We start from the raw sequence: 25000 nt of genomic DNA, 5'->3' as shown, positions 1-25000 counted from the left end.
TTGAATTTTTAAGCTTTTAATTTGTAATTTTTTTTCTGATATAATATATTTGCCTCTTTAAATTACTCAAATGTCTAATTTATGTTTTTTTGAAAGCTTCTCAATTTGAAAATTTTAGTTTTTTTATATATTTTTAATTATGAATTTCTTAATTTTTAGATTTCTTTATTTAAGTGTTTCAAATATTTTTAATTTTTGATTCATTTTTTTTTTAATTTGTCAATTTTGCTGCGTCATCGTTGTTCTTTCATGTGACATCCAGTCATAATTAATTTATGTTATTATGAATAATCATTCAAACATTCTGCAATTAAAACATGTGTTTTTGGTCCCTTCTATATAAAACCTTTGTTTGTCTTTTTTTAAATCGTATTTATTAAACGTACCTGCTACTCTCATTTGTTAAATTCTTGACTTTTTTTTGATAAGGTCCTATAAACAAATGTAAACATTGAGTGTATCCCTTTCACACCTTATGTCAAAGTCCATCGGAGTAAGCGGGATACACTCAATGTTTACTTTTGTTTATCGGACCTTATCAAAAAAAAGTCAAGAATTGTTACCTAATGTAAAAAATTTGAGATGTTTCTGATATTAATTTCTACCTAAGCATATTAAATTTCTAGTTCCTTAATACATAATACATCCTTGATGTTTTTAATAAAATGTTGTGTCGCAAAAAAAAATAGGTAAACTTCTTTCAATTCCTTTTTTTGTGAACATTTTTTTTTTAATATTTTGAAATAATTAAAAATAACTTTAATACCCAATTTGAGTAAATCCACTCAACTGTGTACCATTTTGCAGAAAAAGTACTGGAACGCGCTACACAGGCAAACGTTTTGCGGTTTCTCGGCTTGCAGAACTTCTGCAAAAGAGAGAGATGAAGAGAGCGAGCTGAAAAGTACGGGAACGTGCTGCAAAAAAGTGACTTATGCTGGCTGCAGAATTCTGCAGAAGTTGCAGAAATTCTGCAATTCTGCAAGTACGGGAATAGACCTAATGCCTTTTTTTTTTTTACAGTTAATGCCTAGTGACCTTAGAATTGGACCGCAAGGAGACCGCCTAATATACCAGGGACTGAGATAAGCTGTATCAGCATAGTATGGCATAGTCCATGTCTTGACTTTTTTTTGATAAGGTCCTATAAACAAATGTAAACATTGAGTGTATCCCGCTTACTCCGATGGACTTTGACATAAGGTGTGAAAGGGATACACTCAATGTTTACATTTGTTTATAGGACCTTATAAAAAAAAAGTCAAGATGTCTGTTACAAACTTTCCCATAATTTCGCAGCTGGCCAGCGGTTATTCGATTGGAAACAAACCCTTTAAGAATTATTTATTTGTTGAATACTTTTCAATAGTTCTTTTAATATTAAATTTTTCTTTGATTCTTCAATTTTAAATTTAGAAAATTCGGAACTGAAGTAATCATTTTATAAATTTTTATGTATCCTTGGAAAATAAAACAATTTTAGTCCGTTTTTTGAGTCATTCAATAATTTATTCAAATATATACCGATTCAATCGGACTAATTTCCGAAAGCATTCCAAAAAGCCTCTCGCGGTTCAAAACGCGATTCCGTCCCGCCTGGTCACCTAGCGCCTTCGACTGCCGCTGCTCGATCGTCCCCTCTTCCTCACTCCGGACGCTCCCGCTCGGCGCGCTGCCGCCGATCCCGCCGGGTAGCAACCCACCGGACAGACGCCTCCTCCAGCCGCACTCCGCCGCATGCTGGACTGCCGGCCAAAGTAGCGCCTCGGGTAGTAAACGTGCGGCTGGGACAGCGCCATCTGCTGGTACTGCTTGCGGTCCTGCTCGGACATGCCGCGCCAAGCTGCGGCACCCTGCCGGACCACTTCCGTCGCCCGCAGGCCGCAGTGCGTGCTCCGGTAGTGGCGCAGGAAGTTGAGGTACGCGTTGCGGGTCTTTTTCCCACCGCTGCACGTTCCGCCGGATTGGCCGCCGCGGGCCGGGGCCGGGCACACACAGTCGGCGTCCATGGTTGGGTTTGCGGAACAGTTTTGGGGGGTTTGGAGGCTTGAGAAGACTTCTTGCGTTGACGGCAGTTTGAATTTGAATGGTTGAAAACCGTTGGCAACGAGTCGTGGATTGCTTGGTTAAAATCTTTTTTTCTGTGTCTCTTTCGACAGACAATCGGTTACCGACGGGACATCGGATACCAGACCTTCCTGTACTCGAACGTGGCCGAGGTGCGCCGGGTGTTGATGTTCCTGATCGAGCGGCTGCCCAAGGAGTCGGCGGACAAGGCCGCCGGAACGGGTCAACCGTTGGACGTAACGACGGAGATGGAGAGTCGAATCTGTGCCAGTCTACAGTCCCAGCTGCAGGCCCCTTGGATGCCGGAGTTTTGCCGGACCGCTGCTGGCCCCAGCAGTTCTCAGATTGCGTTCCGCCGGTTCGTGCCTCGAAAGTTAAACATTCCGTTCGTGACCCAGGGAGACATTGCTGCCGAGGTCAAAGAGTTCTGGTCCCGCCAGGCGTCGCTGGACACGCTCGACGAGGACAGCTTCATTCCGTCCGTGATCGCTGCCAACGATGGGGCGCTCAAAACCAGTGGTGGTGCCATTGACGAGGTTGACCGGATCAAGGTGTGTTCGCCCGTGGACCGTCTGCAGCGGTTCTACACGTCCAGCGAACAAAAGTCGAGCGTTGTTCCGGTGGGGAAAGTGGCCGTGGAGGAAAAGCTGGACGCGCTGGCGATTGTCGAGGCGGCCAGGCCGGGCAAAACTCCGCTGGAAACGCTTCAGGAGGAGATCGATCTGATTCGGGGGGAGATCGAGCGGAGTGTTGGGGAGGGAACCGGTCTGGAGGGGGAACGAATGGGAGTGGTTGAGCTGTGTGAGGTTCAACGGGCGGTGGTTGGGAAGTTGAAGGACGAGAAGAAGATTAAGGAACGAACGCATATTTTACTAGAAGACCCCGAGGTTAACGTTAGGAAGCTGCAGGGCATCATCGCGGCCGGTGGAGAGCGCATGAAGAAGCTGCAGGATCAGTGGGACGTGCACCGGATACCGCTCGAGCAGGAGCTGGAAGGGTACCGGGTGAAGCACTCGGATAAGCTGGTGAGATTCTAGTTCTTGAAGCGATTTCTTGGGTAGAGCAATTCTCTTCGAAATCGGCCGATTTCGGCCATTTTTATTTTTTGTATTTTTTTAATTGGCTCAAACTTTGTGGGGGCCTTCCCTATGACCAATCTGAATAATCTGATCAATTTGGTCTCTTGGGCAAAGTTGTATGTATTATTGAGGACTATTGAGACTATTTTATATCAAGTTTTCAAAGAAAAACATTGACCCTTGAAATCCACAAATTCGGAACACTTTTTTTCTTACGGATGTAAACAAACATTGGTTCTCTCCATGAGTACAATTTTTTTACAAAATAATGACTTCAAGCACTGAAACCAACGAAACTCAAGCTTAGTTATGTTTTATGAATGGTCTGATAACTTTTTTGTGTGAAAATATTAGTTAAATTCAGGTGTTCCACAATTGTGGGAGGCACAATAACATCCCACAATTGCTGCTCTGAATGAAACAGTCTTGAGATGCAGTTTTTTGCTTAAAAAGTACTACTTTTACTAGTGAAATAGCAAGAGAATGTGCAAATAAAGGACCTAAAAATAATAGGGTCGACAGAAACGATGCATTTGGCATGCTATTGACAAATCATCACAAAAGTGTTCCGAATTTGTGGGTGTTCCGAATATGTGGGATGACTGTAAAACATTCGTAAAATCCTTCCGAAAAAAATATTTTCAAAATTTATGAATCAAGGCTAACATTTGAAAAGGGCGTAACATTGAATGTTTGGCCTTTTTAAAAAGTTAGTTTGAATTCAAAAATTTAATTCGAAAAATTGAAAATATTTTTTTCGAAAAGATCGAAAAAATTTACGAGTGTTTCATGTTTTAACATTGAAAATCGGACCATTAGTTGCTGAGATATCGACATAAAAAATGGTGGGTTTTTCGGGTAATACTTAGAAAACTTCAATTTTCCTGTTTCTTTTAGTTTAAGCCGCTGTATCTCAGCAACCAGAGGTTCAATTTTCAATGTCTCTTAGACAATTTTATAGCAAATTTTCTGAACTTTAAAAAAAACAGAAATGGTCACTCATGGTAAAACTGCAAATTTTTTGCTTAAATCTAACTTTCGGTTGCTATATCTTGAAAACGGAGCCCTTTATCAAAAAATCTGTAGTGTACTTTTCGATTGCAAATTCAATTGTACATAAAAAAAATCAGGTCAAATTTTGTTTTGTATGAAATTTAGATTTTTTTCAAAACCCACTATTTTTTCAAAAAATCATAACTCGGCGGCAGATTTTTTGACCATGTTTCTCTATGGCTCAAAAGTTGCGGATTTTTGTCCTCTAAAATATATCAAAAAATCTCGAAAATCAAAAAATACGTATTTTGGGAAATTGAGTTTTTGTGAAAAAAAGTTGATTAAAAAATTGGCAATTTTTTTTTCGTGTACCCATTTTTTTTGCAATAGTCCTCAACAATACCTAAAACTTTGCCGGAGACACCAAATTGATCAGAAAATTCACTCAAATGTTACAGCTGTTTGAATATTTACGTACCATTTTTGTATGGACAGCTGCCAAAATTGTATGGAGACTTGCATGGGTGAACCAATGACACAAAATAGATTCTTTGGTCATAGAGAAGGCCCCCACAAAATTTGAGCCAAATAAAAAAATACAAATAAAATCCATTTCCGGTTTTGGTAGAGAATTGCTCGGTAGAATTTTAAGATTGTCTTTGCCTTTCAGTCGCAATCGCAACAGATCGTGGACCAAATCGAGGCGACCCGGCACAAATGCGAAGAGGTCATGATGGACCTGCAGAGCAAGAGTGCGATGCACGCCCGGCTGCAGAAGGAGCTGGAGAAGCTGAACCGCACCGTCAGCCGGACGGCCTACACCAGCCGGATCCTGGAGATCGTGGGCAACATTCGCAAGCAGAAAACGGACATCGACAAGATCCTGCAAGACACGCGCACACTGCAGAAGGAAATCAACACCATCACCGGTCAGCTAGATCGCCAGTTCACCGTGACGGACGATCTGATCTTCCGGAACGCGAAAAAGGACGAACACGCGAAGAAGGCGTACAAACTGCTGGTCACGCTGCACTCGGACTGCGCCGAACTGATGACGCTGGTGCAGGAAACGGGCGCCGTCAAGCGCGAGATCCGCGACCTGGAGGACCAGATCGAGACCGAGCGGAGTCGGAACACGGCCGCGAACCTGGCCCAAATTTGTCGCGATCTGGCGGAAATGCAGAGCGAAAGCCAGCGGCTGGAGGAGAGTTTGCGCGCACATTTGAGGTAAATATTATGCTTTTTAATTTACGTTTTTTAGGAACAAAGTCAAAATGTGATTAGGCTGTAAGGTTTAACAAATTGTTGCGTAGCGCAGAAATTGATCCAAATCAACACACGTACGTCTATTACACGGATACTCAAGAAAAAGTAACAGGAAGAACATTAAAGTGCCCAATGGAAAGCTTTATTCGCGTGTGTGTGAACACTCCGTAACGAAAGAACATCACCCTAAACTAATTCTCACTGCTGACTCTGCCGCTGGCGCACCTCCGGCGGAACGTAACCCTCGTCGATGACGCGCGGCTTCTTCTTCTTGCCGAACCACCGCTTCGGGTAGAACACCTTTTTGCTGTCGATCTGCAGCTCGATCTTGTCCTCGTTCTCGAAGAACCACAGCTTCTGCTCTTCCTGCTCCATTTCGCGGCCAACCCGCTCGAGTTCCTGGATACGGCGCGCACGCTGCAACCGGGCCATTTCCTCGTCCAGACGCTGTTGGCGCAACTCGCACCACTCGGTGTAGATCTGGAAGCAATCCGGTGATTAATAAGCTATTGATTTCCTACAAGATTCAAAACTACCTTCTTCTGTGCCTCAATCTGCGGCGTTTCATGCTCGGCCACACTCTTGTTGATCGCGTCCAGCAGCACCTTCTCGAAGCTGTCGTTGCTGACCTTCCCCAAGCCCTGCATCGCATCAACCAGCTTCCTTACGCTCTCATCCTCCTGGTTCTCCACCTGACCCAGGTAGCCCTTCGCCAGCTCAACGATCTCGCCGCTGACTTCACCACCCCCACCAATCAACTCCACCGCCTGCTCGTACTTCCCATACAGCACCAGCCCAAGCAGTTTGCAGCTATTCGCCACGACCGCCACCTCGCTGTTCAGCCCCAACACGTACAACGTCTTCCCCAGCAGCTGCTTCGAATCCCTCAAATCAAAATGATCATCAAAGTACGGATTCCGCAAAAACTTGACCCGCACCTTGATCTCCTCCTTTTTCTTCTTCTTCACCTCGCCCTCCACCGGCACCGGCGCCGGCTTCAAATCGTCAAAGTGGTCAATCTCACCACCCTTCACGTACCGGTAGCATGCGTACGTCGCCAGTGACCTCGTGATCGGATTGCTGAAATCCTCCTGCAGCGCCAGCAACGTCGCCACCCGCGCCCCCCACTTGAACTCGTTCGTCGTCACAAGCCGATCGAGCGCCAAATTGGCCGTGTACTCGTCCAAAAACACCCCGTACCCGATCCGGTTGTCCAGCATCTCAATCAGCTCGCCATAGTGGCTGTGCTCGATGTAGGTCCGCGCAATCGCGTGCTGTGTCGACGGCAACCCGCGCGAAGTTTCCTCCGTCAGCCGGAACTTGTACATCAAATCGGCCACCTCGTCGATGTGCGTGTCGTCCACCAGCTTGTTCGCGTAGATGTCGATGTCGATCGCGGAAACTTTGGCCTTTTGCTGGAACTTTTGCTCCAGCTCGTAGTACAGCGCTTCGTGGTTCACTTTGGCCAGGATCGGAGTGGTGAGCCGGGACTGCCACGAATCGCGGCAAAGGAAGGCATCCGACAGGAAGGTGCGCCGGATGGGTGTCCACCGGAACGGTGGTGGAACGCGGAGCACTTGTTTTAACATTTTAAATGCACAATTTTTAGTTTTTTTTCGCCGACTGAAATCGGATTTTCGTGCGTGTTATGAAAGAAGCGCACCGCGGTGCAGACGCAAGTGTTGCCAGCTGGGGAGAAAATTTATTTTGACAGTTTGAGGAAAAAGGTAAACATGCACTGGAACAAATCGTACAGTTGAAATTTTATCCTTTCTGACGACGGAGCAGTCTGGTGGCGAACATGAGAAAGTAATCATCTTTGAGGAACACAGACTTCTGCGTTTTCGGATGTCAAACTTTTATTAAATAGGTATTTGAGTACGGAGCTCGATAGGAAGAAACAAAAAATCGAGAATCGTTCAAGGAAAGTTCGAGAAAATATTCAAATCAAAAATGTATAAATTCGAAAATTAATGTACTACATATTCTATAAGTGAATGTTTTAGAACAAAAAAAAAACAAAAAAAAATTATTTTAAAAATCTGTAATTTAAAAATTCAAAATTGGAAAAAATCAACAATAAAAAAAACTAAATCTAAAAATTAAGAGCGAATCCATAAACAGGAGGTCCCTTTTTGTACGGGACGTTTTCATGGGTTTTCTGTACATGTAAAACTAGCATCTGGGGTCGAGTACTCTAGGTCAACGGGAAGTGGGTCAAATCGAGACACAAATTTTGGAGGTTTAAAAACGTCAAAAATCTTAAAAAGGCTGTATCTGAGGCAAAATTCAATAAAATTTTAAAATTCAAAAATGGTCGTTTGAACAAATAACGTTAAAAAAAATCTTTGAAACACATTTATTGAAAATCAGGTTCATTTCCAAGGATACTAGATGTCACCAGAAAATAACAGCTTATTATTTTTTTACCTTAAATTTTTTAAAGGATGTAACATGTACACGCAGAAAAATAAGGCATATTTGAATCAAAAAAACGTTTTGTTGATTTGAAAATCAAGATTTTTGTTGAATCAACGTAAACGTCAAAGCATCTTTTTCAAAACAACAAAAGATTTTTGTGGAATTGAAAAAATCAAGGTTTGTTTCAACGCAAAATCGGCGTTGATTATATTCAACAAAATTTTTGTTGAAACAAACCTCGTACAGGCCGATTCTACAAAACATTTTTCTGCGTGTAAATTAATGAAATAAACATTTGTATGCACGTTTCTATTGTGAAATTGACTCAAGAACACGAATTAGATGCTCATAAAACCGGATCTAAGGAGTCTCCGAGCAAAATTTAACCCCAAAAAAACACTAAAAGAAAAAGGAACACAATCACAACACAATAGCTAATGCATAAGACCTTTTAAAAAAACTCAACATAAAAAAAATAAAAAAATAAAAAACAGATTCCAAAATACAAAAAAAATTATGGATTAAAAAAAATGTGGGATTAAAAAATATACAGTTCGCGCTCGATTATCCAAAGTCGAAACAAGATTTATTTTATTTTTCCCACAATTTGGTATGTTATCTTTTCTGAATTCAAAAATAAAAATATTCATAAACTTGACAAATTAACTTAACTTAATTTTAATTCTTAAATTTATAAGTAAAAAAATAAGAATAAGAAATAAAAAAATATTAAAACGTAAAAAAAATACAAATTTAAAAATAAAAGAATTTGCAAATGAGCAAATAAAAACAAAGTCTGTAATAGAAAAATGTAATGTAAAAAGTTTCAAGATTAAAATAAATATTTAAATTCTTAGAATTATTTTTTTTTATTTTTGAATATGAATTTTTGAAAATGAAATTAAAAGTTTCAAATTAGGAATTTAAAAACTCAAACAAACTTAATAGTCAATAAAAAACAAACTACTGTAACATCAATTACAAATTTTACTCCGCATAGTCGAAACACAAAATTTTTATTTTTCCCAAAATTTGAAAGTTTATTATTTCTGATCGATCGAAAATAAAAAAAATATATATTAAAGTAAAAAAATCAGAAATTTATAAATTCAAAAATAAATAGATTTAAAAAAAAATGCACAATTGAAAATTTTTAAAACTTAAACATCTAAAAACCTATAAATTTTCAAAATCTGGAAACTTAAAATTTTTAAATAATTATTTTTCAGTTTGTAAAATATGAAAATTGAAAAATTCAATAGTTAATTCAATAGCAAATTCGCAAAATAAAAAAAAAACAAATTCCAAAACACAAAACTCAAAATTAAAAAATCTGGGGCTTAAATAAAATAATAAACAGTTTGTACTAGATTCCGAAGCACTCGCCAAAATTTCAGAATTCAAAATTTGAGGATTTTAACACTTTAGAATATTACACTGCCGTTCTACGCATGATTGTCCCATGTCATTTTCGGTCGATTCTGGCTTTTTGTCATTTTTAGGTTTAGTTTTTTTTCGAAAAACACATAAAATCTAGTACTTTGTTCGGAAACTCATTGAAAACAACACCAAGTTTGTTTGTCCCATCATTGTACTTCTACGCATAATTAAGTACAGGGGCGGTACTTTTTGCCCCCCCTAAAATTTAGCTGGGGGTGCAGCCCATACATTGTCCCCCCCCCCCAGAAATTTTGGAAGAAAAATATTCTTATATCAAATATAAAAAAAAGGAAATAATTGAAAATAATATCTTAAACATAAATGGAACATTGTTTGTACACACGGATAAAATTCTTGTAAGCGAATCCGTAAAATCTTAAAATCTGCTTTTGATTTCTTAACATTTTCAAGCCATGAGTTTTTTAACCCTAGAATTTTTTTATATTATTTATTTTTTTTTAAATTTTGGAATATTGAATTTTGTGTATCTGTTATTTTTTCTAAAGTGCAGATTTGAAAAATGAATGTTTTTTTTTAATGTGTATTTGTATTTTTAAATTTCTGGAGTTCTAAATTTTTGCTTTTTCTTTTGTTTTTATTTTTAGAATATTTGTATTGTTGAATTTCTAAATATCTGATTATTTTTATTATTGACTGTTACTTCTAGAAAATAAGTGAGAATATGCCAATGAGAAGGAATTCGCCTTCCAAACATATAAAAAATTCCCCCCAGTCAACGTTCTCAATCACGTTTCAATAAATTATCTTTTCCTTAAAAAAAATGATTCCGGATGAAAAAAAATCGTATCACATCGTAATAAAATTATTAAAATTCGTTATATACAAGAAACTTTTACATCTAATCGTCACTCTTACCAATCGATTTCGGAAAACAACCGTGCCCCCCCAACATTTTGGACTAGTCGGCGCCCCTGACTAAGTATTTTCTTTCACGAAATTATCAGTTTTACGAAGTATTGTGTCTTGTTTACCTATTGTATTGCAAGAGGATTACAAATAAGAGTGAGAAATTGCTAACTGGGGCGATTAGGGACACATGGGGCGAATAGGGACCCCGTAGAAACACAAAAACAGTCGAAAAATTTCAATCGCGTTTTTCTCAGTTGCACTTTTTTGAACATGGGACAATTATGCGTAAAACGGCAGTACATTGGTATTACATACAGAGATTTGTATAAAAGTACGGGAACGCGCTGCGAAACAGTCACTTTTGCTGGCTGCAGAATTTAGTTCTAAAATTAAGCTTGAATTGCTGTTTTTATCAGCACAAAGAGTCATTTGTACGGATTTTTAAATAAATTTTGATAAATTTACTACGCGGCCTCTCTTCAGTCTTGACAAAGTATCTTGCTTGACAGCTCGTGATGGTCAGATTTCTTTCAAAGTGCTGGAAGGCTTTAGCTGTAACAGAATGTGATATTCGAGTAGATACAATCTAAACTTCAAATTCTACTTTTTTCCAAGCTTATTGCGCTTCATTATGTGCCTGTATTATTGTGTCTTTAGAACATGCATATTTCACGATAAGGATATGATAACTGTTTAATTGCCGCGAAGCTGCTCTACTTCAAGTTTAGTTTTCTTTTGCTGGATCAATAAATTACTACAGCTTAGCACCGAAGGCCGCCTCCAAATATCGCTCAACAAACGCGCGAGTAAAAAGATTTAATAAATAGAAAAAATGCTCTCCGAAATGTTCCGTTGCTTTCCACCCTCTCTCCCTCTTACATCGTCTTGAGCGTCTCCATCGCGGCAATGATACGTTCAATCTCCACCTTGCTCTGCTCGAGCTTTTCCTGGTTGCTCTTTCGCACATCCTCCGGAACCTTGACGGTATAGTCCGCCTTTCCCATCGCTTCCTCCAGCTTTCCAACGGTCCCAGTGAGGGCTTCCCTCTTCTTGCCGAGCTTTTCAATCTCCTTTTCCGGCTCGATGAGTCCCTTGAGCAGCAGGTGCACGACGCAGGCGCCGGACACGGTCAGGATGGCGCAACCGGGGGGAGGGGGTTGGTCCGCTTGGGCGAAGGTAATTTGGGAGTAGCACATGGTGGCCAGGTCGGTGGGGAAGCGTTGGAGGGTGGCGCGGACGGCGTCATCGGTGCACACGATGAAGGCTTCGGTTTTCGTTTTGTTGGGGAGGTTGTAGTCGCTGCGGGCGGAACGGATGATTTTGGCGGCGCGTTGGACGAACTCGAAGTCTTTTTCCAGGGGTTCGTTTTGCCAGGGGCTGGTTTCGAGCTCGGGGTAGGGGGCGACGCAGATGCTGGCCACGGTTGGGGCGTCGGCGCGTGGGAGGCGTTGGTAGAGTTCTTCGGTGATGAACGGCATGAACGGGGACAGGAGTTTGAGGCCGAGGTTGAGGCAGGTGTAGAGGGTGCGGCGAGCGGCGGATTTGGCCTCTTCTGAGCCGGACTGGAAGGTTGGTTTGAGACATTCGAGGTAGATGTCGCACAGGTCGTACAGCCAGAAGTCGTAGCAGGCGTTGGTTGCTAGGGCGAATTCGTACTTTTCGAAGCCCTTGTTGGAGATGTCAATGCAGTTGGCGAGGCGGGACAGGATCCACTGGTCGATGGTGCTTTCGGAACCGGTAAGGGTTTGGATTACGTCGAATTTTTCGTCGCCGGTGAAGTACATTAGGGCGAAACGGGTTGCGTTCCACAGCTTGTTACAGAAGAATCGGTAGCCTTGGACGCGCATAATGTCCAGGTTGATGTCGCGGGCTTGGGTCATGTAGGCGCACAGGGCGAATCGCATTGCGTCGGTTCCGCACTCGGGGATTCCGTTGGGGTAGTCTTGCTTTTGGCCGGCCTTGGCTTTGTCGATTTCACGCGGGTCCAGGTTGGAATCGAGCAGCTGCTGGTGGAGGCCTTCGAGGGAAATGCCGGTGATGACGTCCATCGGGTCGATGACGTTGCCGAGCGATTTGGACATTTTGCGGCCGTGGGCATCGCGAACCATCGGATGGAGGAAGACCTCCTTGAAGGGCAGCTTGCCGAGCAGGGTTTGGCCGAAGAAGACCATGCGGGCCACCCAGAAGAAGAGGATGTCGTGGCCGGTCTCCAGCAGGCTCGTCGGGTAGAACAGTTTGAGGTCGTCGGTGTTGTCCGGCCAGCCGAACACGGAGAAGGGGAAGAGTCCCGAGCTGAACCAGGTATCGAGGACGTCCTCGTCTTGCTTCAGTGAGAGGAGGGCCTTGTCGACTCCCAGCTTCTTGGCGGCCTTCTCCAGCGCTTCCTCTTCGTTGCGACCCACGAACCAGAGGCTTTCCTCGTCCAAATCTGCGGGTTTCTTGCTGGCGTCCTTGAAGGAGGCCAAGTACGCTGGAATGCGGTGTCCCCACCACAGTTGACGCGACACGCACCAATCTCTGATTCCGTCCATCCAGTGGTACCAGGTTTTGGTGTGCGTTTCCGGAATGATCTTCAACTCGCCACTGCGGACGGCTTCGGTGGCGTTTTTGGCCATGTCGTCACACTTGACGTACCATTGCGGCTTGATCAGCGGTTCCACAATGTCCTTGGAACGCGAACAGACCGGGACCACCATCGGGTTGTCGACGGTTTCCTTGTACAGGCCCTTGGCTTGCAGTGCGGCGAGGACGGCCTTCCTGGCGTCGAATCGTTTCATTCCGGTGAACTCACCGTAATCTCCGCAGATGAACCCATCGTCGGTGAAGATCGTAATGAACGGCAACTGGTGACGCTTGCCGACCTCGTAATCGTTCGGATCGTGCGCCGGAGTGATCTTGACGGCACCCGTTCCAAAGTCCATCTCCACAAAGTCGTCGCACACGATCGGAATCCGCCGGTTGCAAAACGGATGCTGGACAAACTTACCGTGCAAATGCTTGTAGCGATCGTCCTTCGGATGGACGGCCACAGCCGTATCTCCCAGCATGGTCTCCACACGGGTCGTGGCCACGATGATCTCCTCATCGCTGTCTTCCACCTTGTACGCGAACGAAACCAACACTCCAAACTCAACCTTATCCGTATATCCGGGGATCGCCAACAGCGTCTTCCCAGCAACCTCAACCTTGTCCACCTCAATGTCCGAAATGGCCGAGCGCAGCGCACAAGACCAGTTCACCAACCGGCTGCTCCTGTAAATCAACCCCGTCTCGTGCATCCTAACAAAAGCTTCCGTCACTGCCCGGCACAACTTCGGATCCATCGTGAAGCACGCCCGGTCCCAATCAAACGACGATCCCAACTTCTTCAGCTGATGATAGATCCGATCGCCCTTCTCGTTCCGCCACTGCCAAATCTTCTCGATAAACTTCTCCCGGCCCAGATCGTGCCGGTTGAGCTTCTGCTCGCGCCACAACTTCTTCTCCACGACGACCTGCGTGGCAATCCCAGCATGGTCACAGCCCGGCACCCACAGCGCCGTACGTCCCTTCATCCGGTGCCAGCGCGTAATCGCGTCCTCGATGGCATTCGTCAGGGCGTGCCCCAAGTGCAGCGACCCGGTCACGTTCGGCGGCGGAATCACCATTACAAACTGCCCGCGGGGGTTGTTCTCCTTGCGCTGAAATTAACGAAACCTTTTCAACTCCGAATAGATTCCCCGCAAAATCAATACTCACGCCATACTCCGGCTTGAAGAAGCCCTCCTTCTCCCACCAGCTGTACCAGGCCGCCTCCACGTACTGCGGACTGTACGCGTCGGGGAACGGTCCCGAAAGGTCCTTCTTTTCGCCCTCGGCCGTGCCGGCCGTATACACAATCGCTTCCTTCGTTTCCTTGGCTTTCTTCTGCAGATTCGTCAGAGATTAAAAACGAGTTACTTTCACTTTTCGATCGATCGAAAATCTGACGCAATTTTCACTCCAGCTTGCAGCTCAGTGACTCACCTCAACCTTCGGCTTCGCCGCGGACTGTTCCTGCTGCTGGGCCTTCTTGTTCAGCTTCTCCTGCAGTTTGGCCAGCTTGGCTGCCTTCTCCGCTTCCTTCTTCAGCTGCTTCTCGGACTTTACCGGTTCTGCTGCGGCGGCACCATTTTCCACCTGGTCTGCCATTGCGCTTTAAACAACTCCAAGATTTGCGGACGGAACGCCGGAGGAATCTGCTGTGGGGGGGCCGAAGGAGTTTTCACACCGGACCGCGGAGGCAAAAATGTGCCAGCGAGGCCAAAACACGCGAGATGAAAGTGGCCGAACTGCGATGACTGTTGGCGTTTGACAGATCGCCGCAAAGTTGACAAACAGTGCTGCCAGAGCGAACTCCGACAAGTGCGCGCAAAATTGCGGGAAGGAAATTCGTGAACGTGGTCCACGCTGTTTTCGTTTAAGTACACGCATATTCAAAATTACACAAAAATCAAGACAAAAATTTAAAAACTAAAAAAATAAAAAATTCTAAAATTTGTCAATTTTTGTTAACATAGGGGAACGGCATGTTTTTCCATTGTGCACTTAATGTTGGCATGTTAGACATATTACACTTTGTCGTTCAATTACAGCTCCTTAATGGAGTTTACAACCGAAATTTAGTAATAGGTAGCTCAGTAGGAATATGCAAGCGAGTTCATAATACTGTCATAAGGGGTGACATTGGGGCTCGGGGGTGAGATTAGGGAGCGTTTTTTTATTACGTAATGCAAAAAAAAAGGAATTTTAGACCCCCTTCCCCCATCGTAACAAAATTTCCATACAAATTTTAAAAATTTTGTATGGAGCGTAACATGGCCTCCGACACCCCCCCCCCCACCCTCCCACTGCGTTACGTAAAAAAATAACGCTCCCTTAGGTCATACAAATTTCAGCATCTTTGAATGACCCAATCTCGGTATACAATCTTATTAAAATAGTTTTGCAAAATGATATTTAAATATAGTGAAAATCCTCCTGAAAATCATTACCCAATTTGGGTACTAAAGCCTAATTTTTAAAATTGATTTAAAAATCCATTTTAAACTCTTTGTGGTCGTACAAAGGGTCATTGTACTCAGAAAAATAAGCTTTATTGCTGTAAACAATAATATCAGCAATCTAAGCTTCATTTTAGGACCCAATTCTAACACCTAAACTTCCAAGCTCGAGAAAAAGTGGAAATTTGTATGAAAATTCCCACTTTTTCTCGAGCTTGGGAGTTAGGTGTTAAAGGAGTGTTCAACAGAAAAACCTATATATATATATATAATATATATTTAGATCTCGAGGTAGATTAGTAAAAAGTGAGCAAGCGAGTTCTTATCAATAGATTTACAACATAAGTTGTTTAAATAAAAAATTACGAACTTCTCGTCACAGTGTCCTGATGCAAACAAAGATCGAGCTCGAGCTGCCATAAGCGGTATATGCACTTCGGAAGGAATCAGTCAAGAAAAAAATCAAATGGGCAGCAGCGACAGCGAAAGAAAGTCAGAGCGGGTGAAGAAAAGCCCCAAAAATCTCTGCTTTGTTCTGCTGTTCGTAAAGGCATTTCTTGTTTCTTGTTATTGGCATTTCTTGATTTCTTGTTATTGGCCCAAACACCTACTTCTTTTGAAATAACATTAATGATACAAAAAATAAAAAGACATATTTACATTAGGTCTATTCCCGTACTGCAGGATTCTGCAATTCTGCACAAAAACGGCAGCAGAGCGTTCCCGTACTTTTTTGCAACAAAAGTAACTTTTTTCTCACGCAGAACTTCTGCAGTGAGAGAGGTAGAAGTTGCAACAAAACCGTTCCCGTACTTTTCTGCAAGCTCTCTCTTCTCTTTCTCGTTGAAAAGTTACTGCAATTTGGTGTGATGGATGTTGAGTACACGCTTACATAAAATTTGCGAGTTGGATGAAATCAAGCATTTTATTATAAGTTGTAATAATAAATGATTTTGGGGTAGTTTTTTTATATCTGGTTTTATTGAGAACGATTTTCTTGTGTTAACGATTTCAAGCTTATTTTATTCATGTAAATGATAAAACGATTTTGTAAGTGTTAATATTTGTACCTGATAAAAAAAATGATAACTTAAGCCATAGTATTACAGCACGGCTAGTACTCCAACAAAAAAATTGTACTATAAAAACAAAATGTTTTTAAAAACTTTCTTTTGAGTTTAAAAATTTCAAATAAATAATTGTTTAGGAATAATTTTTGATCTTTGAATAAACTAAATGTGTGTTTTAAAATAATAGGTAAATTTTAATAGCAAAAAATAAATTGTACCTTTAACGGTGATACCAATTTGTATTCTATATGAACCAAAAATCATTATGTAATTTTGTCGAAATTAAAATTCATAAATTCTTAAATTTTTTTTTCAAATTGCAATTTCTTTGAAATTTTAAACTGTAGTTTTTGGATTTTTTTAATTTAAGATGTCTGAATTCAAGTTAACTTTTATATTTATCAACCTTATTTTTTTATTTTGAATTTTTGAAATTAAGTTTTTTTTTAATTTTAAACATTTTGAATTACTTAATTTTTAATTATTTGAATTTTTAAGCGCTGAATTTGTGATTGTTTTATTTTTAAATATTTGCATTTTAAATTTCTCAAATACCTGATTTGATTTTTTTATTTTCTCAAATTAAAAAATACTAGCTCTTTTAAAATATTTTATTTATTAATTTCTTAATTTCCGAGTTTCTAAATTTATGTGTATCCATTTTTTTGAATTTTTGATTCATTTACTTTCTAATATTTTCCAATTATGCTGCGTCACCGTTGTTCTTCCATGTGACATCCATAATTTATTTATGTTATCCTGAATAAAAAAAATCTTCGAATGTTCTGCTATCAAAACATGTACCGTAAACTGGGGTGACTTTGATAGCCCGGGGTTACTTTGATAGGTTTTTCAAATGCCCGTCAAATTAATATTTAAACATTTTTGAAAATGTTGAGTATGTAAGCATTAAGGGATAGCTTATTATCGAACATATATTTCAGCAACTCCCGCCCGTAAACGCTCATCTCGCGATGGCGCAGCTTCGTCCGGATGAACTTTTTATTTATTTATTTTTTGCTGACAAGCAAACTCTACTTTGTGTTTCTCCTAAAGTTCAACGTCATTTGTGAATGGCACCTGACAAAATCAACATTTTAACCCGGTCGGAAATGGCAGGCAAAATTCTCGCGTTCGTCTGGGGGCTTGCGCCAGCCATCTGGCAGAATTGGGTCCTAAAATGAAGCTTAGATTGCTGATGTTATTGTTTACAGCGATAAAGCTGATTTTTCTGAGTACAATGACCCTTTGTACGACCACAAAGAGTTTAAAATGAATTTTTTAATTAATTTTGAAAAATTATCCTCACGGTCCTTCTTGACAGAAAAGCTCATACTTGACAGCTCGTTCCAAGGAGACCATAGTTGATCCATCGAAAAAATGTTGTCTTCTCAAAAAAAATTTTTGCATTTAAATGAAAAAAAGTGATCAGAAATTGTTTTTAATCTTGTTTTTTACCGTTGTACATAAAAATTGACATTGGGCTTTAGTACCCAATTTCGCCCAGATTTCTGCCATGATTTCTGGCGAATATAACACAAACTGGTCGTACACGGTGCAACTGAATGAACCGGTTGATTTCGTTGCCAGACAGCTGGCAGAAATTCCACCCGATTTTCGCCAGATTCGTCTGGCGTTACGCAAAACATGGCTAGAATAAGTGTGCCAAGTGAGTCTGAACTGAACGACAAACGTCCGGCTGCGCCAGACACTCAAATTTACCAGATTATTTTCCGAGTGGGATTTTTAGGACCAACATTATAAAAGCAATTTTGTTTTGCCCCCCCCCAGGGTAGAGATGCCCTTACAAATCGTGAACGTGTTCCACTTTATTTACGCGACCTTCGAAGGGCCTTGTTTTGATTTTTTGTGTGCATCAACAATCGAACCGCGCGAAGATCCGATAACAAAATTTGCATATCGAGCTCCGATCATCGAAGATGATTAAAATGGACCAAAAAAAGGTTTGTAGACTGTGGGAAATTTACAATTTTATCATAATTTCAATCTCAACAGAAATCCGCCCAGACCAAGGCCACAATCGCATCCCTCCAGGCGGAACTATCCCGCCTTCGATCCAAGGCCATGAAAATCGAAGGAGAACGCATCGAGACGTCCGTCCGCCACACCGACCTCCTGAGCCACTGGAGCTCGGTCTCGGCCACGTACGTCGGTGCGATGCGCCAACGGGACGACACCATCCGGCGGCTGCTGGCCGACAGCGGCATCCGGCCACCGGACGGTGCCACCCTCGAAAACGACGAAAGGCTTCGCCGAGCCGTGCTGAAAACCGCCGACAAGGCCGTCCAAACGGAACTGTGGTGAAAAATTGGTTTGGAGTTTAGTGTCGTGTATATTTAACGGGTTTAAATATAAGCTAAAGTATCTAATCTTATAAAAATTATAGTTAAATATGGTGTAAAAATCTTGGTTGGCCTAATTGGCGCCACTTGCGTTTAGGGACGCATTCCGCGACTTGGATTTGGTCTTTCGCTTTTTCTTGCGCGTCACGTAGAATGTGGTCTCCACCTCGTTGTCGTCTTCGATGCGGTACTCGCAGTACTTGTTGGACACGACGATCGTCTCTGGCGGGTGGTTCGGTTTGTCGTCCTCATCGGCGTTTGCGGCGGCAGCAGCTTCCTCGTGTTTAGGGTCGTCAATTTCCTCCTTTTTCGGAACGTTGACGGTGGGCTCATCAGCTTCGCCTTTCGGATCATCGAATCCGTTGAAAGCTGGTTCGCTCCCGGACGCAAGTTCCTGCTGATCGCTTTGGGCAGTTGATGCGCTCTCAACGCTGGTCGCTGAATCGCTTTTGAGAGTTTCAATGTCCTCGTCGGGTTCTGTTGTGTTCTGCGTGAGGGCTTCGTTCTCCTCTTGCTCCTCTCTGCTATCCAATCCACACTTGTCTTTAGGAATAATCTTGCCCTCATCCTCAACAACTGATTCGTCCACAACTTCCTTCTTGGCAACTTCTTCGCTTTTATCCGTACCAGCAGACTTCTCCTCTTTCGTCGCATCCTCAACAACTTTGCGACTCTTCTTACCCTCCACCACCTCCCCAGCACTCTCGGTTCGCTTTCTCTTGCCGTGCGCCGACACTTCTTCCTCCGGCGGCGGCGCCACCACAAACGAATTTTCGTCATCCGTGCCAAACAGCTCGTGCAGCGCCTCGGTCTTCTTGGTGGCGGCCACTTTCGAGGAACCGGGTTCAGACAGTCTCGGCTTGCGCTTGGCCTTGTCGTTGACGAGCGCACCGGAGAAGGTGTTTCTTCGCTGGGTGGTGGGTTGATCGGGCAGTTCAAACGCTCCGTTCAGGTTGCGCTTGTGCTTGGTCTGCTGGTCCTGCTCGGGGGTGGGTTCCTTGGGAGGAGGAGGAGCAACTTCCACGGGAAGTTCTTCCGGGTTGGGTTCAACTTTCGGCGAACGATCGGCACGCTTGCGCTTCAGCTTAACCTGTTTGACCTTGGTCTTAAGCGGAGAATCAGTCTCTTTTTGTTCCAGTTTGATTTTCGTTTCTTGGGCAAGTTGGGCAACGGCTTGGGCAATTTTGGCAATCCTAAAAACGAAAAAAAGCATTGAAATTACATTCTTCAAACAATTCCAAATGACAAACCTCTTCGCCTCGGCGATTTCCTCCTTCGAAGGTGGCGCCGGACTCGGCGCAGGCGTGATGACCTCCCCATCTTCCAGATCTACGTCGTCCTCTACGCGAGACCGTTCGATCACCGTTTCCGCCGACGAGTTCTGCTCATCCTCCACAGTCGCCGGTTCACTCTGAACAACTTGCTCGTCACTCGACTCCACAATCTTCAGCTCGCGGCTGTCGTTCAGCTTGGCATCGTCCTCCAGCGGCAGCACCGGCACGTCCTCGATGATGGGCGGTTCCGGCGGCGGAGGAATGACCACCTCCGGCGGTTCCGGCAGCGGTGGATGCCCGTGCAGGGCGCTCATTCGCTGCTCAATGTCTTCCGATTTGACCGGGGACAGAGAGCTGCTACCGCAAGCGGTCGTGCCGATCTCATCCGACTGAATGATCCCCGGAGACTTTCGCTTGACCGGAGTCTTGCCGACAAGTTTGCGATGCTTTTTAGGCGTTTTGGTCTTCTTACGTGGTCGCGTGTCCCACAACTCTTCTCCTTTAACATCCTTCAAAGGCTTGCCAATTTTTTCCCGCTTGGTGACCTCAACAACCACCGGAGACCGGTTCTGCTCGCGGCCAATCTCCTTCACGTATCGGTCCAACTCCTTCCGGTTCATCGGAATAAACGCTCGCGAAAGCTCAATGTCCGACGCCGAATCCGGAACGCTACTCTCTTCCGCCTTGACTCGCACCGGACTCCGAAACCGCACCGGATGCCTCTCCACCTCCGGGGATCGCGGTCCTCGTCGTGCCTGCCGCTCCCGTTCCCGCTCCTCCTCGCGATTCCGACCACGACCTCTTTTCCTATTCTGATGCGACATCACAACGCGCCCTCCCAGCCTCTCCCGCACCGGAACGCGCTCCTTCACCTTCAACCGTTCCTCCTCCCGCCGCCTCTGGTCCTCCTCAACCCGCTTCCGCTCCCACTTCCACTCCGCCTCCCTTTCCCTCTTAACAACCCGCGACGGCGCCTCTCCCTCCGTCTGCACCTCCCGGCTCAGCAGCCGAACCAGCGTTGTCTGGGTGCCCTGATCGTGCCGCTGCACATTTCGTTTCCGCCGGAACGCGGCATTGTCCCGATCCCGCCGGATGTCCGCTATCACAGCGTCTTTGCGCTTCAGTTCCGCCTTGGCCGTCACCAGCAGCGACGAGATGTTCTCCAGCAGGATCGTGTTCCGGGCGATGGTGTCCTGCTTTTCGTGCTCCTTCTCGGCGATCCGCTCCCGTAGTTCGGCGATTTGTGCGTTCAGTTCGTGGACCACTTTGTTGTCCTGGGAGGAAGGTCGTCACTTTTTGCTTGAAAATCAAATACCCTTCCAGAAAAACTCACCTGTGCTGCTTCCTCCTCGAAACCCTCCAGATCCCCGTAGATATCGTAGTCATCTTCCATCGTGTGCAATTTGAGCAGGAATTACCATCTAAAACCCGATTTATGTGTGTAAAATTTAAAATGTAATGAAAATAGAAATTGAAACTGCTTCTCATCTGTTTCTTTTTTGTGATGACATTTGCGCGCTAAAACGTCAACTCCGACAAACCTTGACAAACAGCTGCATGGAGTGCGTTCACACGATGGTTCTGACATTCATCAGCGCAAAAAAAACTGGAACGTTCTTTTATTACATAACGGAGCGCGTCCGAAGCAGCCCCCTGTTCAACGTCATTCGTCTTTGTTTGTGTTTCTTTGTGCAGGTGCCCGTGCTGTCGCTTGGCAAGAATCAGAAGTTGAAAACAAACTGAAGCAAGCGGGAGCACGGGCGCAGCTGGGAACGAGAATCCTTTCCAGCTGTGAAATGACACCGAAGTTGTGAGTAAATTGTATCTTGTGAACTTTATTTGTTATTAATTAAGGAAATATACACACAAAAAAATATTACTGTAATGACAAAAGTATTTTACTTTCGAATTAAAAAGTTGCCAAAATTTGCTGGAGGGAAAGTTTTTTTCTTATTTAAAAAATAAAAACTTTTACTGCTACAGTTTTTGAAAATCTCCTTACTAACTGATTTAAAAGTCTTAACTTTTAATACGACTGTAGAATTTCTTTCATTTTGACGTTCTCGTGTAACCGTGTACGACTAAGTTCCAAATGTAAACAAACACTTTGGTGGGTCCGGTGGTGCTGGTGAGTCTAGGACAGAAAGCAAAGCCGACCGCGGCAGCAGCCAGGACTCGGACGCGGAAACCTTCGTGAGCCAAACAGCAGCAGCGGAACGCCTTCGAAGGAGGGTGGTGCGGGTGCGGGACAAGGTCGAGTGCTCGAAAAGGACAAGGCCAGCTTCCTGCAGGAACTGCAGCTGTTCCAACACCGGAATGGGTAAGAAGGAAGCTTGGGTGTTTTGTGGGGTTTGTGATTGATTTTGTTTGCTTTTGTAGGATGGGAGGTAGGAATGTGTTTTCGCACCGGTTGTATTCGGTGGTGGTGGCCCGGGATTGGTGGTATCGAGGAGATGGCGCTACCGAAGCGTCGCATGAACAACGAGTTTGCGTTCAAATAGATTAACTTCTGAGATCCGACGAGGACGACGAGAAGCGGCATAATCGGAGGTGGTCAGCGCAGATGTTGCACTCGGTGCCGGCGTTTTACAACACCGGTGAGTATTGAGAATGTGTGCAGTGATTAGCAAACTTCACTTACTTTCATCTCTTTTAGCAACTTTCCGCCCACAAACGCTCACCTCGCCATGGTGCAGCTCCAGCCAAATGAACCTGGACAGCGAGTCGGTAAATCTGTCATTCTCGAAGGAGGATGAAGGCCTCATCAACCCCATGTTCTGGATGCGCTTCCAGGATCGGGAACTCCCCGTTCAGGCACTTCACTTCCCAGTCGGGAAACGTCGACCATCCTTCCCGAATCAACGGCCAACTCCTCCAAGACTGTCCTGATGAAGGCCGGAAACGTGACCATCCTCTACACTGCTGTCGCGCATCGAAACGTGCATCCGGAATCGTCCAGACTGGGGTCTTTGGAAGTGACCGGTGGCGTACCGCAAGAATCGGTACAGCTTGGATTCTGATGTTGGCCAACCTTGAGCAGAAGCGTTAAATACAATATTTTTTTTTAGCATGCTGTTTTAAACTTTTAAAAATAAATATAAAAATCAAGCTCATTTTTCTGAAATTATCACTGTAGTATTAAATGTAGTTTATTCTTGCTATAAAAGGTTTCTTTTCCAATCAAAAGTAAAACACTTTTACCGAAACAACAATTTTGTTCCATAAATGCATGGTAGTATCAAAAACTTTCCAACTTTTAAATTAAAAAGTTTGAACTTTCTACGAATATTCACCAACGCGAACTTTTAATCCAACGAGCGATCTTTTTAAGTTTAGAGTATTTTTTCTTTGTGTGTAGCTTTTTAGCGTACGGAAAATGGAAGGAAGTTTCATTTCGTTCAGCTCAGAAAACTGGTGCCCGTCACTCTTCAGCCGCTCGTTTCAACAGCACTTTTTAATATTGCTGGCAGCATGGTATTTACAAAAATTAACCTCAAAATTTCAGAATTTCAGATTTTTTTCCGATTTTATGAATTTTAGAATTTTTAAATTCCAGATTTTTAAAGTTCAGAATTACATAAATTTTAGAATTTTAGAGTCGTATACTGCCCATGTTCGTATAAATGTCCCATATGCACAAACAGCAAGCTGAGAAAAACGCATTTAAAGTTTGTCCCACATATTGCGAATTTCAAAGATTTTTAGACAATCATGCAAGTTGTGAAGAGCTCGCCAACAAAGTGCACACGTCAAACTACAGCAGAAAAAAAGTCTAAGACGCACACCCTAGTTTGAAACTGTTCTAAAGTGGTCGAAAGCAACAAATCTCAGTCGAGACACGCACTACTGTAGGCGAGCAGGGGGGAGAAGGGATAGGATTTCAAGTGTGCAAATATTTGGTGTGCAGTTATGATTTGCACAGGGGGAGAATTTGGTGCAAAGTGTGCAATATAAGGCTACGTGTTAAGTTTTCGCGAAAAAACTTGATTTCCTCCTGATTTCTAGAACAAAGTACTGGATGTTGTAGGATTTTCTGAAAGGGCACACGATTTTCAACCAAACTGCATTAATAACTCAAAAGTGATGAAAATGCATATGAGACATTTATGCGATCAGGGGCACTATATATATAAATAATTTTTGAAAAATTTGAGTTTTCAGAATAGGGTCAACATATGACAAAAAAAAAACGAATAAGAAACAAATTCTAATCACTTAATTTTACTGCAAAAAAAAATAATGTAATCAATGTGTGTGGAGTGATAAACCCTGTTGCGGTGTTAGTGAACGCACTCCATTGAATCTAGTCCAATAAGCCCCTCGTACGCAGGGCTTGACGCAGCCATGCGCTGACAACGCATGGACGCAGCCACACGCACGGGTCAGTGACAGCTTGCAAAGCAGGTCCAGCTGTCAGGCTCTTTCCTCGTGTGACGCTCGGCCGGTTCGGATGCAAGTCCGCACTGGCCATCCTAGGCAGACGATTTCCTAGACGGAATCCGATTCCACACATTGGCGACCGTGACGGAGTTGCAATTTTCTTTGCAATTTACAAGAATCTGCGGGGAAATCGTCTGCCAAGGAAAGTCACAGTAAGGATAGAGTTGTCTTCGTCGAAAAAAGGTTACGGCCGAGTTTGTTTTCAACGTAAGTAGAGTGTGGCATGTTAAAAAGAATCTGTGGCAAGAAGATTTGTGGTAGTGTGCAGTTGTTTGCTCTATATTTTGAGCAAGTTTGTTCTTTTGTCGGAATTGAATTTGACAGAACGTCAAATCATTTTCAAACATAAAAATCGCGTTGGGCACGGAGGTCAGATGGGCCTGCCGTGGGAAATAGCCTGGAAGGCCGCGATTGGTGGAACTTTTTGTCGCGTTGGGCACGGTGGGTCAGATTGGCCCGCCGTGGTAAATAGCCTGGAAGGCCGCGATTGTTCCAAGGAAAAAAGAGTCGCGTTGGGCACGGAGGTCAGATGGGCCTGCCGTGGTAAATAGCCTGGAAGGCCGCGATTGTTCCAAAGAAAAAAGAGTCGCGTTGGGCACGGAGGTCTGATGGGCCTGCCGTGGGAAATAGCCTGGAAGGCCGCGATTGGTGGAACTTTTTGTCGCGTTGGGCACGGTGGGTCAGATTGACCCGCCG

General features: G+C 43.6%; 6 protein-coding genes across 6 annotated transcripts; 2 read left to right on the top strand and 4 right to left on the bottom strand.

Moving 5' to 3' along the window:
- Nucleotides 1-1594: 1594 nt before the first annotated feature.
- Nucleotides 1595-2098, bottom strand: LOC120415877 (protamine-like). The gene has a single exon (XM_039577515.2). The coding sequence runs from the start codon at nt 2007-2009 to the stop codon at nt 1605-1607; it is 405 nt and encodes a 134-aa protein (XP_039433449.1). The 5' UTR covers nt 2010-2098; the 3' UTR covers nt 1595-1604.
- Nucleotides 2099-2138: 40 nt separating this feature from the next.
- Nucleotides 2139-5550, top strand: LOC128093792 (coiled-coil domain-containing protein 22 homolog). Its single transcript, XM_052711564.1, has 2 exons — nt 2139-3092; nt 4810-5550. Exons 1-2 carry the CDS (start codon nt 2235-2237, stop codon nt 5368-5370), a joined length of 1419 nt encoding a protein of 472 aa, XP_052567524.1. The 5' UTR covers nt 2139-2234; the 3' UTR covers nt 5371-5550.
- LOC120415878 (uncharacterized) lies at nt 5526-7088 on the bottom strand. Its single transcript, XM_039577516.2, has 2 exons — nt 5942-7088; nt 5526-5885 (listed from the first exon to the last, which is right to left on the bottom strand). The coding sequence occupies exons 1-2, from the start codon at nt 6992-6994 to the stop codon at nt 5604-5606; spliced, it is 1335 nt and encodes a 444-aa protein (XP_039433450.1). The 5' UTR covers nt 6995-7088; the 3' UTR covers nt 5526-5603.
- A 3649-nt stretch (nt 7089-10737) lies between these two features.
- Nucleotides 10738-14433, bottom strand: LOC120415874 (valine--tRNA ligase). Its single transcript, XM_039577510.2, has 3 exons — nt 14142-14433; nt 13875-14042; nt 10738-13816 (listed from the first exon to the last, which is right to left on the bottom strand). Exons 1-3 carry the CDS (start codon nt 14304-14306, stop codon nt 11012-11014), a joined length of 3138 nt encoding a protein of 1045 aa, XP_039433444.1. The 5' UTR covers nt 14307-14433; the 3' UTR covers nt 10738-11011.
- Nucleotides 14434-18083: 3650 nt separating this feature from the next.
- Nucleotides 18084-18584, top strand: LOC120415860 (uncharacterized). The gene is made up of 2 exons (XM_039577497.2): nt 18084-18191; nt 18244-18584. Exons 1-2 carry the CDS (start codon nt 18168-18170, stop codon nt 18550-18552), a joined length of 333 nt encoding a protein of 110 aa, XP_039433431.1. The 5' UTR covers nt 18084-18167; the 3' UTR covers nt 18553-18584.
- LOC120415859 (zinc finger CCCH domain-containing protein 13-like) lies at nt 18561-21387 on the bottom strand. The gene is made up of 3 exons (XM_039577496.2): nt 21198-21387; nt 19841-21138; nt 18561-19783 (listed from the first exon to the last, which is right to left on the bottom strand). Exons 1-3 carry the CDS (start codon nt 21255-21257, stop codon nt 18664-18666), a joined length of 2478 nt encoding a protein of 825 aa, XP_039433430.1. The 5' UTR covers nt 21258-21387; the 3' UTR covers nt 18561-18663.
- Nucleotides 21388-25000: the final 3613 nt, after the last annotated feature.

This window comes from Culex pipiens, unplaced genomic scaffold (assembly GCF_016801865.2).
Source record: "Culex pipiens pallens isolate TS unplaced genomic scaffold, TS_CPP_V2 Cpp_Un0129, whole genome shotgun sequence".
Classification (NCBI taxonomy): Eukaryota; Metazoa; Arthropoda; class Insecta; order Diptera; family Culicidae; genus Culex; species Culex pipiens.
The sequence above is the reverse complement of the archived record's forward strand: the minus strand, read 5'-3'. Positions and strand labels throughout refer to the sequence as shown.

Coding starts and splice junctions, on each gene's coding strand:
- LOC120415877 (XM_039577515.2), bottom strand. CDS start 2,009: ATGGACGCCGACTGTGTGTGCCCGGCCCCGGCCCGCGGCGGCCAATCC.
- LOC128093792 (XM_052711564.1), top strand. CDS start 2,235: ATGTTCCTGATCGAGCGGCTGCCCAAGGAGTCGGCGGACAAGGCCGCC. Junction 3,093..4,809: donor TGAAGCACTCGGATAAGCTG/GTGAGATTCTAG, acceptor TTTGCCTTTCAG/TCGCAATCGCAACAGATCGT.
- LOC120415878 (XM_039577516.2), bottom strand. CDS start 6,994: ATGTTAAAACAAGTGCTCCGCGTTCCACCACCGTTCCGGTGGACACCC. Junction 5,886..5,941: donor AGATTGAGGCACAGAAGAAG/GTAGTTTTGAAT, acceptor GATTGCTTCCAG/ATCTACACCGAGTGGTGCGA.
- LOC120415874 (XM_039577510.2), bottom strand. CDS start 14,306: ATGGCAGACCAGGTGGAAAATGGTGCCGCCGCAGCAGAACCGGTAAAG. Junction 14,043..14,141: donor CGGCGAAGCCGAAGGTTGAG/GTGAGTCACTGA, acceptor ACGAATCTGCAG/AAGAAAGCCAAGGAAACGAA. Junction 13,817..13,874: donor TCTTCAAGCCGGAGTATGGC/GTGAGTATTGAT, acceptor CGTTAATTTCAG/CGCAAGGAGAACAACCCCCG.
- LOC120415860 (XM_039577497.2), top strand. CDS start 18,168: ATGATTAAAATGGACCAAAAAAAG. Junction 18,192..18,243: donor TTAAAATGGACCAAAAAAAG/GTTTGTAGACTG, acceptor CAATCTCAACAG/AAATCCGCCCAGACCAAGGC.
- LOC120415859 (XM_039577496.2), bottom strand. CDS start 21,257: ATGGAAGATGACTACGATATCTACGGGGATCTGGAGGGTTTCGAGGAG. Junction 21,139..21,197: donor TCGAGGAGGAAGCAGCACAG/GTGAGTTTTTCT, acceptor CCTTCCTCCCAG/GACAACAAAGTGGTCCACGA. Junction 19,784..19,840: donor GAAATCGCCGAGGCGAAGAG/GTTTGTCATTTG, acceptor TTTCGTTTTTAG/GATTGCCAAAATTGCCCAAG.